Source organism: Cynocephalus volans, chromosome 4 (assembly GCF_027409185.1).
Source record: "Cynocephalus volans isolate mCynVol1 chromosome 4, mCynVol1.pri, whole genome shotgun sequence".
NCBI classification, from domain to species: Eukaryota; Metazoa; Chordata; class Mammalia; order Dermoptera; family Cynocephalidae; genus Cynocephalus; species Cynocephalus volans.
The window spans coordinates 106,048,155-106,063,318 of NC_084463.1; the positions used below are offsets into that span (position 1 = coordinate 106,048,155).

The 15,164-nt window shown below is 40.0% G+C and overlaps 2 protein-coding genes across 2 annotated transcripts; both read left to right on the forward strand.

Moving 5' to 3' along the window:
- The first annotated feature begins 2,406 nt into the window (after nucleotides 1-2,406).
- LOC134376368 (olfactory receptor 52N2-like) lies at nucleotides 2,407-3,411 on the forward strand. The gene has a single exon (XM_063094949.1). The coding sequence runs from the start codon at nucleotides 2,407-2,409 to the stop codon at nucleotides 3,409-3,411; it is 1,005 nt and encodes a 334-aa protein (XP_062951019.1).
- A 7,913-nt stretch (nucleotides 3,412-11,324) lies between these two features.
- On the forward strand, nucleotides 11,325-12,272 carry LOC134376369 (olfactory receptor 52E4-like). Its single transcript, XM_063094950.1, has one exon. The coding sequence runs from the start codon at nucleotides 11,331-11,333 to the stop codon at nucleotides 12,270-12,272; it is 942 nt and encodes a 313-aa protein (XP_062951020.1). The 5' UTR covers nucleotides 11,325-11,330.
- Nucleotides 12,273-15,164: the final 2,892 nt, after the last annotated feature.

Genomic DNA, 15,164 nt, shown 5'->3' on the forward strand with positions numbered 1-15,164 from the left:
TTACCACAAATTGCATCTGTACCCCGTCTCCCCCACCCAATTATCCCAACCTCCCTCCCCCTCCCCCCCCCCCACTCCACTTTGTAGCCCAAGGTATGTTCTCTCCCTCTGCAAGTCCAATGCTCTACTGTGGTCTTTCTTTCCTTCCTTCTTTCTCTCTTAGTTCCCACTTATGAGTGAGTACATGTGGTATTTATCCCTCTGTGCTTATTTCACTCAACATAAACTTCTCCAGGTTCATCCATGTTGTTGCAAATGGGAGAATTTAATTATTTTTGTGGCAGAGTAGTATTCCATGGTGTATATATACCAAAGTTTCCGTATCCAATCATCCATCAATGGACATTTAGCTTGGTTCCATTGAAAACAGAAGGAGTTTTTTTTAAAAAATTAAGCAAGAAGAATTAGAAGAAAAAAAATAAAATGATTTCTGACAAAAGATTGTGAGACACCAAAATAGACACCTTTAAAAAGTCATGGATTTTAATTTCAGAGGAAGTTTAAGAACTAAACACACATTTTCTTGGAATATTTTTGACATATTTCAATATTAAGACAAAAGAACTTTGTAATACAGGAATCCAGGGCCATGCCAGATGATAGAATTTTTAGCAGATATAGGGCGATACCTTATGATGTAGACACAGGGTATCAGGCACGCACTGTGAGAAATGCAGCAAGACATGGTGCCCCTCCTGGAAAAGATAAGGATCTTTTTGTTGTTTATTCCTGGGAAATAGCAGATAAAGCATTGTGCCCTGCAGTGAGATAGGGAAAATCTGTAGAAATAGATCTGCCCACAGGGGTTCAAAGTAAAGAGAAAAATTAGCCCTCAAAAATAAAATGAAGAGAATCCCAGAGACAGAAAAGAAAAATCCTCGGAGTAGCAAATAAGTGATTGTGTAAACAAATGGTCAACATTAAATCCACAGGCATAACTGTGAAGGCCACTTTTAAATTGGAAGAGAGTATCTAGAATATCTTGATAAAAGAACTAATTCAGCATGCCTCGAAGTTCTGTTCTGCGCACCACAACCCACCTCCAATGCAATTACCAATCCAGGAAGCAAGTAGGAAACAGGATGAACTTGAAAAAGTAGGTATTTATTGAACAACTTCCCTAACAGATATTTTCACATGTTAACATATCTAACCCTTATAGAAATATGTATTATTGTTATAGTTTACAGATGAAAAATTGCTGCCAGTATAATCCAGTTCCCTGTTCAAGCTCCTTACAGGTTAAAAAAAAAAAAAAAAAATCCCATCTTCGAATTTGAGTCATTGGATTCCTAGGCAGTGTTCTTTCTTTATGATAATGGTATACAAACAAATATGCCAGGCCCGCTGGAGCAGATTTTCCAGTTGGAGTCTTTTTCTTCAGTGTCATACATTATTACACTATGAAAAAACAAATACAAAAACAGATATAGATGTAGACAGAGTAGGACTGGTGGCTAAAATAGGAGTAGTGGATATTGAAGTTTTTATTTATTCAAAGGGTATTTAGTGAGCAACACGTTGCTAAACATAATAATATGTCGTAGGCCACACCTCAATAATCATATTCAGTGTATTTCAAGAGACTGGGAGCCCAGCATAAGCTGGAGAGGAAAGTAAGGAGATGAACAGCACTATGAAGAAGCAACATGACTGCAGAGGTTCCACAGCACCCACTGCACAGTCATTATTACATTTGTGCTGATGGCCTAGTCCCAATTATTAGCCATGTAAACGCATTAACGACTCTCTTTAATTAATGAGCCTGTTTTCATTATCCATTGCTGATCAAACTCTCTAGATTATGGAGAGGAGAAAATCCAAGAAACTAATTAACAGGGGTTTTTTGTTTGTTTCATTTCTTTTTGATTTGTTTTGTTTTAATCTACTTTTTAAAATTTGACAGTGTCTTGAAATCTTCTCTCTCATAACCCAAAGAACCATCAATACTCATGTAGGTAAGTAGATCTCCTTACCCATATCCATAGTCAGAAATAGAAAAATCCTTATACTTCACTTGAAAGGTTATTAGTCAAAGGACTTTTAGCCATCCTAATATTCATCATTTCACAAATAATCCTTGGTCAAGGAGTGTGTTAATGCTTCATTGTGATCATAGAATTTGAGAGTTTAGAGGGACTTAATGAAATATATATAAATTTATTCATGGTAAATAGCCAAGATTTACAGTTACTACACTTCACTAAGATCCATTCCTCATCAATAATGCAATAATATCACTATCTCATGGAGTAAAAGTGATAATTATGTCAAGATGATTTTTGCAAAAATATTAGCGTTATGTAGGTAGTACACTGTAAACAATCAACGTACGTTTGCCTAAACTCTTTCTTTTCAGAGAGGCATCAGCATCGAAGAATGTAACATACCCTTTAAGTGGCCATCATGCATGATTACAACTGCTCCAGACTGACTCCGACATCATTCATATTGAATGGAGTACCTGGGCTAGAAAGCGTGCATATCTGGATCTCCCTCCCATTTTGCTCTATGTACCTTGCTACTGTGCTGGGGAATTGTGGGCTTCTCTATCTCATTTATCTGGAGGAGTCCTTACACCGACCCATGTATTATTTCTTGGCCTTGCTCTCCTTCACTGACATCGTTCAGTGTACAAGTATTGTACCCAAAATGCTGTGTATCTTCTGGTTTGATCTCAAAGAGATCAACTTCAATGCTTGCCTGATCCAGATGTTCTTCCTCCACACTTTCACAGGGATGGAGTCTGGGGTGCTCATGCTCATGGCCCTGGACCGCTATGTGGCCATCTGCTACCCCCTACGCTACACCACTATCCTCACTAATTCTGTCGTTTTCAAGGCTGGGTTATTCACCTTTCTTCGAGGCGTAATGCTCATTATTCCCTTTACTTTACTCACCAAACGCCTGCCCTATTGCAAGGGCAATATAATTTCCCACACCTACTGTGACCACATGTCTGTTGCCAAGTTGTCCTGTGGCAATGTCAAGGTCAATGCTATCTATGGCTTGATGGTGGCCCTCCTGATTGGGGGCTTTGATATCCTGTGCATCACAGTCTCCTACACTATGATCCTCCAGGCAGTGGTCAGCCTCTCCTCAGCAGATGCTCGACAGAAGGCCTTCAGCACCTGCACTGCCCACATCTGTGCCATCATCATCACCTATGTCCCAGCCTTCTTCACCTTTTTTACCCACCGTTTTGGAGGTCATACAATCCCACACAGTGTTCATATTTTAGTGGCTAACCTATATCTGCTTTTGCCACCAACCCTGAATCCTATTGTCTATGGGATAAAGACAAAGCAAATTCAGGAAGGGATTCTCAAACTTTTCCTTAGCAAAAAACTACTAAAGAAAGAGATAAAAGTAAATCCCAATGTGATGAGAGAAGACCATTTTCATCAATGAAAAGGGCATCCATGTGATTTGATATCACCTAGCTGTTTTCTTCTTAAGGTATTAATGGATCATCCCTACACTTTCCTAGTTACTTGTATATCAACTTTAAAAACATTTCTTTAAAAGAGACCCACAAACCAACCTAGTTAAATCCAATAATGTCTAAATGTCATTTTATTATTTGTCAGGTACTGAATTTGATATTGCTTGGGAGTAATATATAAGGCAAAGTTTCTGTCCTTGATAAATATCCTTAATAGTAAGTAAAACTGAGACAAAGACCATACTAGTTGATAAAAATCACTGACAGTTTCTACTGAAAGCATAGTTTCTGGAACTTAGTGGATTTTCATTACACTAAGAAATGTATTATCCATCAAGGAATAAGCATTTGATGCTACCCACTCATTTCTTTATAAATACCACCAACATTTTTTATAATCTACTCTCTTAAAAATTTTTAGTATAAAACCTGATTTTAAAAAAATAAGGAATTTCTATTAGGAATCTCTAGGTAGTAGACTCATATTGAGGAGGGAAAAAAATCAGACAATTATAAAGGTAGATACATTGGTTATTTTGGTGTATTTATAGGAAAAATATTTTAGAATATATTTTATTATGTAATCAGCGTTGCCGAAGAAGTTCAGAAGACTGAGGGGAGAAATCACAGAATAGTTAATATTTTGATGTCTGTCTTCAAGAAATACTCAGAAAAATAAAATAGGAGGAAGAAAAATAGAGGGTTCCAGTAATCTGAATAAGAAGGAGCAGTATATGAAAACTTCTAGAGGTAAGAGAGAACTTGATGCATTTGTAAGATGAATGAAATTCATTACTACTAGAATATAAAATACAGGTAGTATCATAGTGATAAATAAACTTAAAGTAAATGAGAGCCAAATATATAAGGACTTGTATGCCACACTAAGACTTTGTATACTATAATAAAGACAATGGTAAGCCAAATGAAGAGTGATAAGCATTGAGGAAAAATTAGATTCAAACTTTCCATCCCAAAAAGTAAAAATGCAAACTCAGAAAGATATTTTATTTCTAAATCATTCTCCCTGGTCTAGGCTGTCAACATAGATGAGCTATATATTATTTCTGTATCACTATTGTCTAGAATACAACTAATATATTGTTGGAGCTTGATACATTTATTTTGCATTTAGCATTATGAGTATGACTTGAAGCAGCATGGCATTCGGTGTTCCCACTTTCCTACAGGTATTCTTTAGAAGTCCTCCATTCCAGGTAAAAGAAATGAAACAATTGTGTTATTATTTTTTCAACGTTTTTGTGAGATTATTGATGTATAATAAACTGTGCTTATTTCAAATTCATGACTTGTTGAGTTTAACATACATATACAGGCATGAAAGCATCACTACAATCAAGATAATGAACACGTTTATCACCTTCAGATGTTTTCTGTTCACCTTTTAAAATAAAATTTCCTATCTCATTACGTTTATTTTTATTTTCAAGTATTTTAACAGTTTATAGTAGCTAGCTTTGGAGATGGTCCCTAAAGATCCCCTCCTTCTCAGTATTCAGATCTTTGCATAGTTGCCTCCTGCATTGTACCAGGGCTTTTCTGGGTGACCAGTAGAATTTGACAAAAGTGCTGGGGAGTGACATCAGCAAGATAATGGAATAGGAGTTTTCTACAGTCAGTGCAATGATTTTTATAACAATCCACAGATAAGAGTATCTTTGCAGGAGCCTGGGGGTCCAGTGGAGAAATCCTAGCACACGGCTGAAGTAGACACAGAGTGAAGAGCATAAGAACACTTTCACTTTAAGTGTACCCTCTCCCTAAGGCAGCACAGCTCAAAACCAAGAAAGCCCCCTTGGCTGGCAGTTCCTCCTGCGAGGGAAAGTAAGAGTGTGCTGAGTGAGTGCCTGGCTTTCCCAGCTGCCTGAGGCACTGGTTGCTGGGAGTCCCTGCCTCTCTTTCCTGTTCCCAGCCTTTTCCAGCCACTCAGCCATGCTGAACTCCTCAATATTCAGGGTGGGATGAGAAGGAGGTGGGCTTCTTATGCAGAGGGCGAAATGGGAAAATTTGGTCAAACAGTACAAATTTGCAGCTATAAGATGAATAAGTTCTGACAATCTAATGAATAGCACAGTGACTTAAGAATAATGTAGTATGTACTTGAAATTGTGCTACGGTTTGAATGTGGTTTGTTCCTGCCAGAACTCATATTAAAATTTGATCATCGACATGGCAATGTTTGGAGGTGGGGCCTAATGGGAGGTGTTTAGGTCATGGGCACAGATCCCTCATGAATAGATTAATGCTCTCTCCCAAAGGTGACTGAATTCTAGCTGTCATCGGAATGGATTAGCTCCTGAGATAAGGGGTTGTAGAAAGGATTCTGCCTTCCTCAGTTTCTCTCTTGCTCCTCTCTCACAGTGTGATCTCTTTGCACATGCTCACTCCCCTTCTGCTTTCCACCATGAGTTGACGCAACATGAGGCCCTCACCAGATGCAGCTGCCCGATCTTAAACATTCCAGCCAGCAAAATCATGAGCCAAATAAACTTTTATTCTTTATAAATTATCCAGGTGCAGGTATTCTGTTATAATAACACTAAACAAACTAAGACAAAAAAATAGGTACTAAGATGTGGAGTGTTGTTGTACAGATACTAAAAATGGGCAACTGTCTTTGCAGCTGGGTAGTGGGTAGTAGCTAAAAAACATTTGAAGGAGCAGACTGGAAAAAGCTTGTATTTCTGTGAACAGAACATTTAGGGCGATTCTGATAAGGGCTCAGAAAACAAAATGACAAGGAAAAGTTTGGAACTTCTTAGAGGGTGATTAAGCAGTGATGACCAAAATACTGATAGAGACACAGATAGTAAAGGCCTTTCTGATGGGGTCTCAGATGGAAATGGGGAGGAACTTATTAAGAACTGAGACAAAGGTCACCCTTGTTAGGCTGTAGCAAAGAACTTAGATGCATTGTGTCCATGCCCTATGTGTTTTTAGAAGGCCAAACTTGAAAGCAATGCAATAACATTTCTGGCAGAAGAAATTTCAAAGCAGCAAAGCACTCAAGAAGCTGCTTGGCTACTTTGAATAGATTATGCTGAGCTATGACAACAAAGGGTAAACTTTATAATTAAAAGGGAAGCATAAAGTAAAAAATTGGAAAATTCCCAGCCTGGTCCTGTGTTAGAGAATAAAAGAGTGTTTACAGAAAAAAATCCAAGGGTGCAATACTTTGCTAAAGAGATTAGCATAGCTAAAGATGAGGCAGGTGCTAACAGAACAATGAGAAGAGGCCCTGAAGACATTTCAAAGATCTCCAAGGCTACCCCTCCCGTCACAGGCCCAGGGGCCTAAGAGGAAAAAATGGCTCCAAGTTCAGTGGCACTGCCCTGCACCACCTTGAGATACTGCTCCCCACAACCAGGCGCTGGTTACTCCAACCGTGACCCAAGCATCTTCAGGTATGGCTTGTGCAGCCGCACTGAAGCCGCACAAGCCTTAAGTCTTTGAAGTGTCCACATGGTGCTGACTCTGCAGATGCACAGAGTGTGTGGGCTATACGGTCATGGCAAGATCCATGTAAATTTCAGAGGATGTTAAAAGCTAATTTTCCAGCCCATTTTACTGTCTTGGATCCTGGTCCAGCTTATTCCAGGGAAGGGACTAATGGTTTAATGTAAAGTCCCACAGTCTTAGGGTCAGGATTCTTTTTCTGGAGTCTAACATGTGGCCCCACAAAGTACCTATGTACCGGCACACCTCAGAAGTATTGTGGGCTCAGTTCCAGACCACAGCAACTAAGTGAATATTGCAAAAAAGCAAGCCACAAAAAGTGTTTGGTTTTCCAGTGCATATAAAACTTAGGTTTACAATATATAGTAGTCTATTAAGCATGCATTATGGCTTTTAAAAATTATATACATTAATTACAACATACTTTATTACTAAAAAGTGCAAAATATCATCTGAGTCTTCAGCAAGTCCTAGTCTTTTTATTGGCAGAGGGTCTTGCCTCTAAGTTGATGGCTGCTGATTGATCAGTGGGGTGGTTACTGAAGGCTGGGGTACCTGTTGTGAATTTTTAAAAATAAGACAACAGTGAAGTTTGCCACATTGATTTATTCTTCACAAAAGATTTCTTTGTGATATGCAATGCTGTTTGACAGTATTTTACATACAGTAGAACTTCTTTCAAAATTGAACTTGGTCCTTTCAAACTATGCAGCTGCTTTATCAAAAAAGTTTATCCATATTCTAAATCCTTTGTTGTTATTTCAACAACGTTCACAGCATTCTCACCAGGAATAGATTCCATTTTAAGAAACCACTTACTTTGTTCATCCATAAGAAGCAACTCTTCACCCATTAAAGTTGTATCATTAGATTGCAGCAATTCAGTCACATCTTCAAGCTCCACCTCTAATTCTAGTTATCTTGTTATTTCCACTACATTTGCTGCTTTTGCCTCCACTGAAGTCTTGAACTCCTTAACGTTATACATGGGGGTTGAAATTGACTTCTTCAAAACTCCTGCTAATGTTGATATGTTGACTTTCTTCCATGAATCATGAACGTTCTTAATGTCATCTAAAATGAGAATACTTTTCAGAAGGTTTTTAGTTTACTTTGCCCATATCCATCAAAGAAATCACTGTCTGCAGCAGCTATAAACTTATCAAATGTATTTCTTAAAGATAAGATTAGAAAGTCAAAATTATTCATTGATTCACAAGTTGCATAATGGATTCTGTGTTAGCAGGTATAAAAACATCTTGTATGTCTCCATCAGAGATCTTGGATGACTAGGTGTGCTGTCAATGAGCAGCAATATTTTGAAAAAAAAAATTTCCTTTTTTCTAAGTGGTAGGTCTCAACAGTGGGCTTAATATTGTCAGTAAAACATGCTGTAAACAGATGTACTGTCATCCATGCTTTGTTGTTCCACTTATAGGCCATAGGCAGAGTAGATTTAGCATCATTCTTAAGGGCCTTAGGATTTTCAGAATGATAGCTGAGTAGTGTTCCATTGTGTAGACATACCACATTTTCCATATCCACTCATCCGATGATGGACATTTGGGCTGGTTCCAACTCTTAGCTATTGTAAAGAGTGCTGCGATGAACATTGGAGAACAGGTATACCTTCGACTTGATGATTTCCATTCCTCTGGGTATATTCCCAGCAGTGGGATAGCTGGTTCATATGGTAGATCTATCTGCAATTATTTGAGGAACCTCCATACCATTTTCCGTAAAGGCTGCACCATTTTCCAGTCCCACCAACAGTGTATGAGAGTTCCTTTTTCTCCGCAACCTCACCAGCATTTATCATTCACAGTCTTTTGGATGCTATATAAAAGAATGAAATACTGCCACTTGCAAAAACCTGGATGGACCTAGAGAGAATTATATTAAGTGAAATGAGTCAGGCACAGAAAGAGAAATGTCACATGTTCTCACTTATTTGTGGGAGCTAAAAATAAATAAATAAATACACAAATAAACTGGGGGGGGGAGGGAAGAAGACACAACAATTACAATTCCTTGAAGTTGATATGACAAGCAAACACATGAGGTTGTTGGGAGGGAGGGGGGAGAGGGAGGAGGGAGGGAGGTTTCGGTAATTGGCGACAATAATCAACCATATTGTATATTGACAAAATGAAATAAAATTTTTTAAAAAGAAAAATAAACATTGAATTCCAACTGTGGAATCCACCGTACAACAAATCAAGCATTGGAAAGATAACTCTTTACAATTAAAAAAAAAAACCTCAGATTTTATCTAATAGTTACATTGTGCCTTATATTTTCCACAGAGTCTGGGAGAAAGAAAGTACTGGGAAGACTGACACAAAGACAGGTTGTTTGTACTCAGTGCCTGCTTTCCTAAAAAATTAAATGGACCACTTGCCTAACGATATACAGACCCTGAATAAAGCCATTCATATAAACTGCATCTTGGGGTTGGATATGAGTTCATTCTCTGTCATTATGAGAAAGAGCTTATTGGGGACTTAAGCGAAAATCACCCTTGTTATAGAGTTGTAAAGATCTTCGCTGCATTGTACCCATATCCAAGGGTATTATGGAACATGGAACTTAAAAGTGATGAATGAGGGTATTTGTTGGAAGAAATTTTTGAGAAGCTATGTGGCTGCTTCTAGCAATCTATGCTGCATATGACAGCAAAGGTATGACGTAAAGGTGGAATTTATAATTAAAAGGGAAGCAGAGGATAAGAAATTTGGAAACTCAGTCTGGCAATGTAAAGAGTGAAAAAGTATGCTCAGGAGATGAAACCAAGGGTGTAGCCCAGTGATCTTCTGCTGAAGAGATTAGTACACCAGGAAAGGATCATCAAGAGAATGGAGGAAAGACCCCAAAGGCATTTCAGAGAACTACAAGGATGACCCTCCCATCACAGACCCAGAGGCCGAGAGAGACAGAATGCTTTAGGGGAACAAGCCTGAGGTGCTGCCCATGAACTCACTTCCCGGGACCATCTTGGGAAAAAAGAGCCAATAATTAAGCCCAATCATAGGGTCTGTGGTATTGTGGGAGTGGAGGCTAATAACAGGAGGTTGGTAGCCATAGTTCCCATGGTTCAGAAATATGGATACGGGAGGATTAACTATTTTCTTTCAAAAAGAGGAAAACTTCCAGACCTCAGGGGTTAATGGTCCTGGGAGAAATCAGTTGAGAGTGGGGAGCCTGATGCTACATAATTATCAACTTTCCTTTGTAGGGGTGACAACAAATAAAGTCCGGAGGGTATATTGCCACAGTCTGATTCGAAGAGAAGCAACAGCTTATGGTAAATACTGGTGATGCTACTCAAGGCTGGGCTCTGGGATTGAGGCATTAAAAGTGAAAAACCGGTGGTTTATATAAAAATGACAAACAAAACACCCCTAAAATAGGATTGAAGCTGTGAGGAACAGAGGAGCTTAAGACTACGTAATGGAAGCCTAAGGTAAGTGTTGTTGAAATGTTTATGGTAGTCGTAAAGTCTCCTACTTTGTTTCTTCTTAATTTTAGTTTCTCTAAATAATAGATCAAATTGTTTAAAATAGGGTACACTCTTTATTTTTCTATTCCAAATTTTTAGGTAAAAGTCTATAGAAGTTTGACTAGAAAGCCTGACAAAGTCCTTGAAAATCTGTACTCCCTGGTCCACTTGTTTTGTAAAATTTCACTTATCTGAGAAGCTAAGGGAAAGTACCCTGACTCCACTTTAGCACAAAGCCACTTAGCCGGGAAGAAGAAGAAAAGAAAATAGGAAGAAACGGTTCTATTTTCCACGGTATTCCTCCACAAAAACCTATCTCCTAATCCCCCAATCAGAGTAATGACGTTTCTAACATTCTTGTTCCATAGCCTTATAGTGAAGGGCAATTGTCACCACTTTCATTTTATACTCCAAATGTCAAAAAATTATTACTTGTAGTATGCTAATCAAATGGTCATTTCGTGTTTTAAACATATTTAAATTTCATTGTTAACACTAAGCTAAATCATCCCCATATTTCACACATTTATCTGCGAAAATATCACTTTGTTAGAGAGGACTTCAGTAATGACATATGTTTATATATAGTTTTATATATTTCTATGTATATAGTTTATATATATACATATGTGTGTATATGTGTGCATTTATTTGGTTATTGTCTCGCTTATCCCCCAAATAATATTATGTTGAAATTGAAGACATCGCCTGAGTTGTTTACTGCACTTTAGCAGAATTAATAATTCTGAATGTTTGAATGAATCCATATTTCAAAGACTGACATATAGTTTCTTTTTTAATTTTCTGATTGCAGCTCCAAATTCATTGTAATTCTCATTTGATATTGTTTGAGTTGTTAAATGTTTTGATAATTTGTTTTCTCTCAGATTCCAAATGGAAAGAGTGGAAATGTCTCCCTTAAATGACACCGAATTCCACCCCTCCTATTTCCTCCTGCTCGGGATCCCAGGCCTTGAAGGGATTCATATTTGGATTGGTTTTCCTTTCTGCACTGTGTATTTAGTTGCCCTTGTGGGTAATATTACTATCTTGCTTGTGATTAAGACTGAACACAGTCTTCATCAGCCCATGTTTTACTTCTTGGCTATGCTAGCCTTCATTGATCTGGGCCTGTCCACATCCACTATTCCCAAGATGTTGGGCATATTTTGGTTTAAATTCAGAGAGATTAGCTTTGGGGGCTGTGTGACCCAAATGTTCTGTATTCATATGAGCAGTTCTATGGAGACTCTTTTGTTGGTCTTCATGGCATTTGACCGCTACATTGCCATCTGCCACCCTCTGCGGTATAGCCAAATTCTCACTAATAGAACTATCATTCTCCTTGTTTTAATGACAATTGGTGTGAATTTAATTTTGATTTTCCCTCTGGTGCTTCTCATCCTGAGGCTTCCCTTCTGTGGACATCATATAATCCCCCACACATATTGTGAACACATGGGAATTGCTCGGCTGGCCTGTGGCAGTGTAAAGGTAAACATGATATTTGGATTATTTCTTGTATCAATCATGCTTTTCACTGTGGTTCTGATTTTTACCTCCTATGTGAGCATACTCCGAGCAGTCTTCTGCCTTCCTTCTCGGGATGCCAGACTCAAGGCACTTAATACGTGTGGCTCCCACATCTGTGTCATCCTGGTCTTCTTCACGCCAGCTCTTTTCTCCTACCTGACCCACCGGTTTGGCAAGAATGTTCCCGTATACATCCACATTCTCCTGGCCAATCTATATGTTGTTGTTCCACCTGCCCTAAATCCTGTCATCTATGGAGTGAGGACTAAGCAGATCCGGGAGCTGGTTTCAAGCATCTTTTTGCCAAAAAAAAGCTGACATAAATGATCCTAGAGACACGCATCATAATCTAGGGTAAAGGGATTGTGTTTCTCAACTACAGAATGTTTCAACAGGAAAAAAATAAAATAAAAAATCTCCAACCTCAATATTATTACATTATAATTTCCCCAGACACCAAATCCAGAGCATATAATGTGATTAATGTCAAAATGTTCACTGTGAAAATGTATGGAATACCTAAACTTTAAGACAATTTATTAAGAAGGTTTTATTACGATTTATTTTCTGTTTACCTCTACAGACCAGGTATTTTAGACAGAATTATGTGGAATACAACGCATCTTTTTCTTTGCAGATTGTTAATGCTGTTGATTACATTATAAAACTCATTAAATAGACAGATAGATCTGTATATATCTATAAATATGGACTACAGATTTTTAAATAGTTTTGATATATTCCTTTCTTTTGTAATTGTTTAAATGTTTTTATTCATAATTTTATTGATATTTTATTATATATCACAAAATAAATCTTGGTAATATAAAGATAAAAAGACATGACATTGACATTTTTGACACAATTTCATTTTAAGTGTCTTTTAAGAAGAAAAATTTGGGCTGGTCACGTGACTGTCACGCAACTCTCAGCTTTCCAACATTAAATTCTGAAACTTTAAAATAAGTTTGGGAAATTCCGAGGGCCCTGGAGTTTCTCAAAGGATATCTAAAAGATGTATCAAAACTAATTGGCTCATGGAAAGCCTCGGGTTTTTCAAGTTGGCGGTGGCTGCGGCGGTTGGCGCGGAGTAGCTGAGGTGGAAAAGGTGGTCACTGGGCCTCAGGCAGCCGGGAAACTTGTGGACCTTCCTCTTGCCATCTCTTAAGGGAGGACCGCTGCTGGTGGCCGGTCGTGGGGGTGACCGCCACTTTGCCCCCGGCAGGAGAGGCTGCCTCATTTACGGGCAATAGCTTTGAAGTGTGGAGCAGGAAAAGAACTGTTTCTTAGCTGCAAAAGCGAGTCTTGAAACAGGGAACACGGCGCCAGGGCTGCTGTGGATGCAGACAGGATCCCGGAGGCCGGGGCTGCGCTGAAGGCGGCCAGCTGCCCTATTCAGAATTCGAGGTTTCAGGCCGGCATTAAAGAAGATTCCTGGGAGCGCCAGAGCCGCGCCGTGACTGAACAGCATGAGGCGGCTGCGGCCGAGAATGGAGAAGGCGGCAAACCAGAGACAGAGAGTGAGCGCCCGACCTGGCACAACCCTGTGAGTGACCCCTGGACCAGCCCTGTTTGGGGGGCTGATGCCCACCCGTCTCCCGCCTGCACCACCAGGCCACTCACTGCCCCAGGGCTGCCTCCATTTTCCCAGGTGCTGGCAGCTCCGCCCGGCTCGGCCGTCACTGAGCCTTCCCACTTGCTTGGCCCGGCGCAGGGCTTTCCGGAGACTGCAGGACGGCCTCCCCTCCCACTCCTTCCGTGGTTCTCTGGCGGGTTGGTGGCATGGGGCATCCCCGGTCAGTGTCGGGAGGGCAAAGAAGTACAGGCGGGCCGACTGTCACTCCACCACACCCTGGACTCCGGCCCCGGTAAACTTCCTGTTACTGGGAGGCAGATACCATCCCTGTGGCCACCAGTTCGGGAAAAAAGCCTAACCAATTTCTTACTGGGAATAGTGTGGTAGGAGAGTTCCCAGGTCCGCTCGAAACTGCCGGAGAGCTGGCTGCAGGCGGGCGCTAGACTCGGTTTATACTGGGGGGATACAAAGGTGAACAAGTCCCGAGAAAGATCTACACAGTGCTACAAAGGCACCCAGAGCGACCGGTCGTCTGTGCCTAGCAGAAACCGGGTATACTTCCTGGGTGAGGCGGTGCCGAGCAGGGTCTTGAAGGCCCAGCTGATAGACGAGGGTTGCAGAAGACACGCCCCAGCCCAGCACAGTGTGCACAGAGTGGGGAGACGTGCGGCCAGGGAGGGGGAGACTCGACAGAAACCACAAACCCTGTGGGGTCGCCACTGCATGATCCAACAGCCTGGGCCAGAGCACACGGAACAGGGAGAAGTCCTGCACAGGAAGTGAAAGCTCAACAGAGATCACACACCCTGTGGTACGTGATCCACCAGCCCAGCAGAGTCCAAGCTGACCTGAAAAGTGGCTCCCGGGAGAAGCCCAAGACCCGAGGCAACCACACACACAAGGCACTAGAGGCCAACTGAGCAGCCACGGAGGGAGCCATACGAAATTGGCAACCACAGCAACATCCTAGTTAGTCATTAGTCTCAAACCGGTGGACTGTAAAACCCCCTGCCACAATGAATAAAAATCAAAAAAAAAGATACCAGAAATACAAAAAATCAAGAAAGTACACCACCAAAAGTTAATAAATCTCAAACTCTAGATCCTATAGAACAAGAAGCCCTTGAAATGACTGACAAGGAATTTCGAGTGATAATTCTAAGGAAACTGAATGAGATATAAGAAAACACAGCTAGACATCATGATGAAATGAGGAAAAGTATACAGGACCTGAAAGAGGAAATGTACAAAGAAATCAATGTCCTGAAAAAAAATGTAGCAGAACTTGCTGAACTGAAGAAGTTATTCAGCGAAATAAAAAGCACAACGGAGAGTTTAACCAGCAGGCTTGTCAAAGTTGAAGAGAGAACCTCTGAACTTAAAGATGGGCTGTTTGAAATAACACAAGCAGACAAAAAGAAAGAAAAAAGAATCAAGGACATTGAAGAAAATCTGAGAGAGATATCAGAAAACCTTAAGCGCTCAAATATCCTAGTCATGGGTATTCCAGAAGGGGAGGAAAATGGAGATTCCATTGAAAATATATTCAACAAAATAGTGGCAGAAAACTTCCCAGGTATAGGAAAAGTCACAGATCTTCAGATCCAGGAAGCTCAACGATCTCCAAACGTATT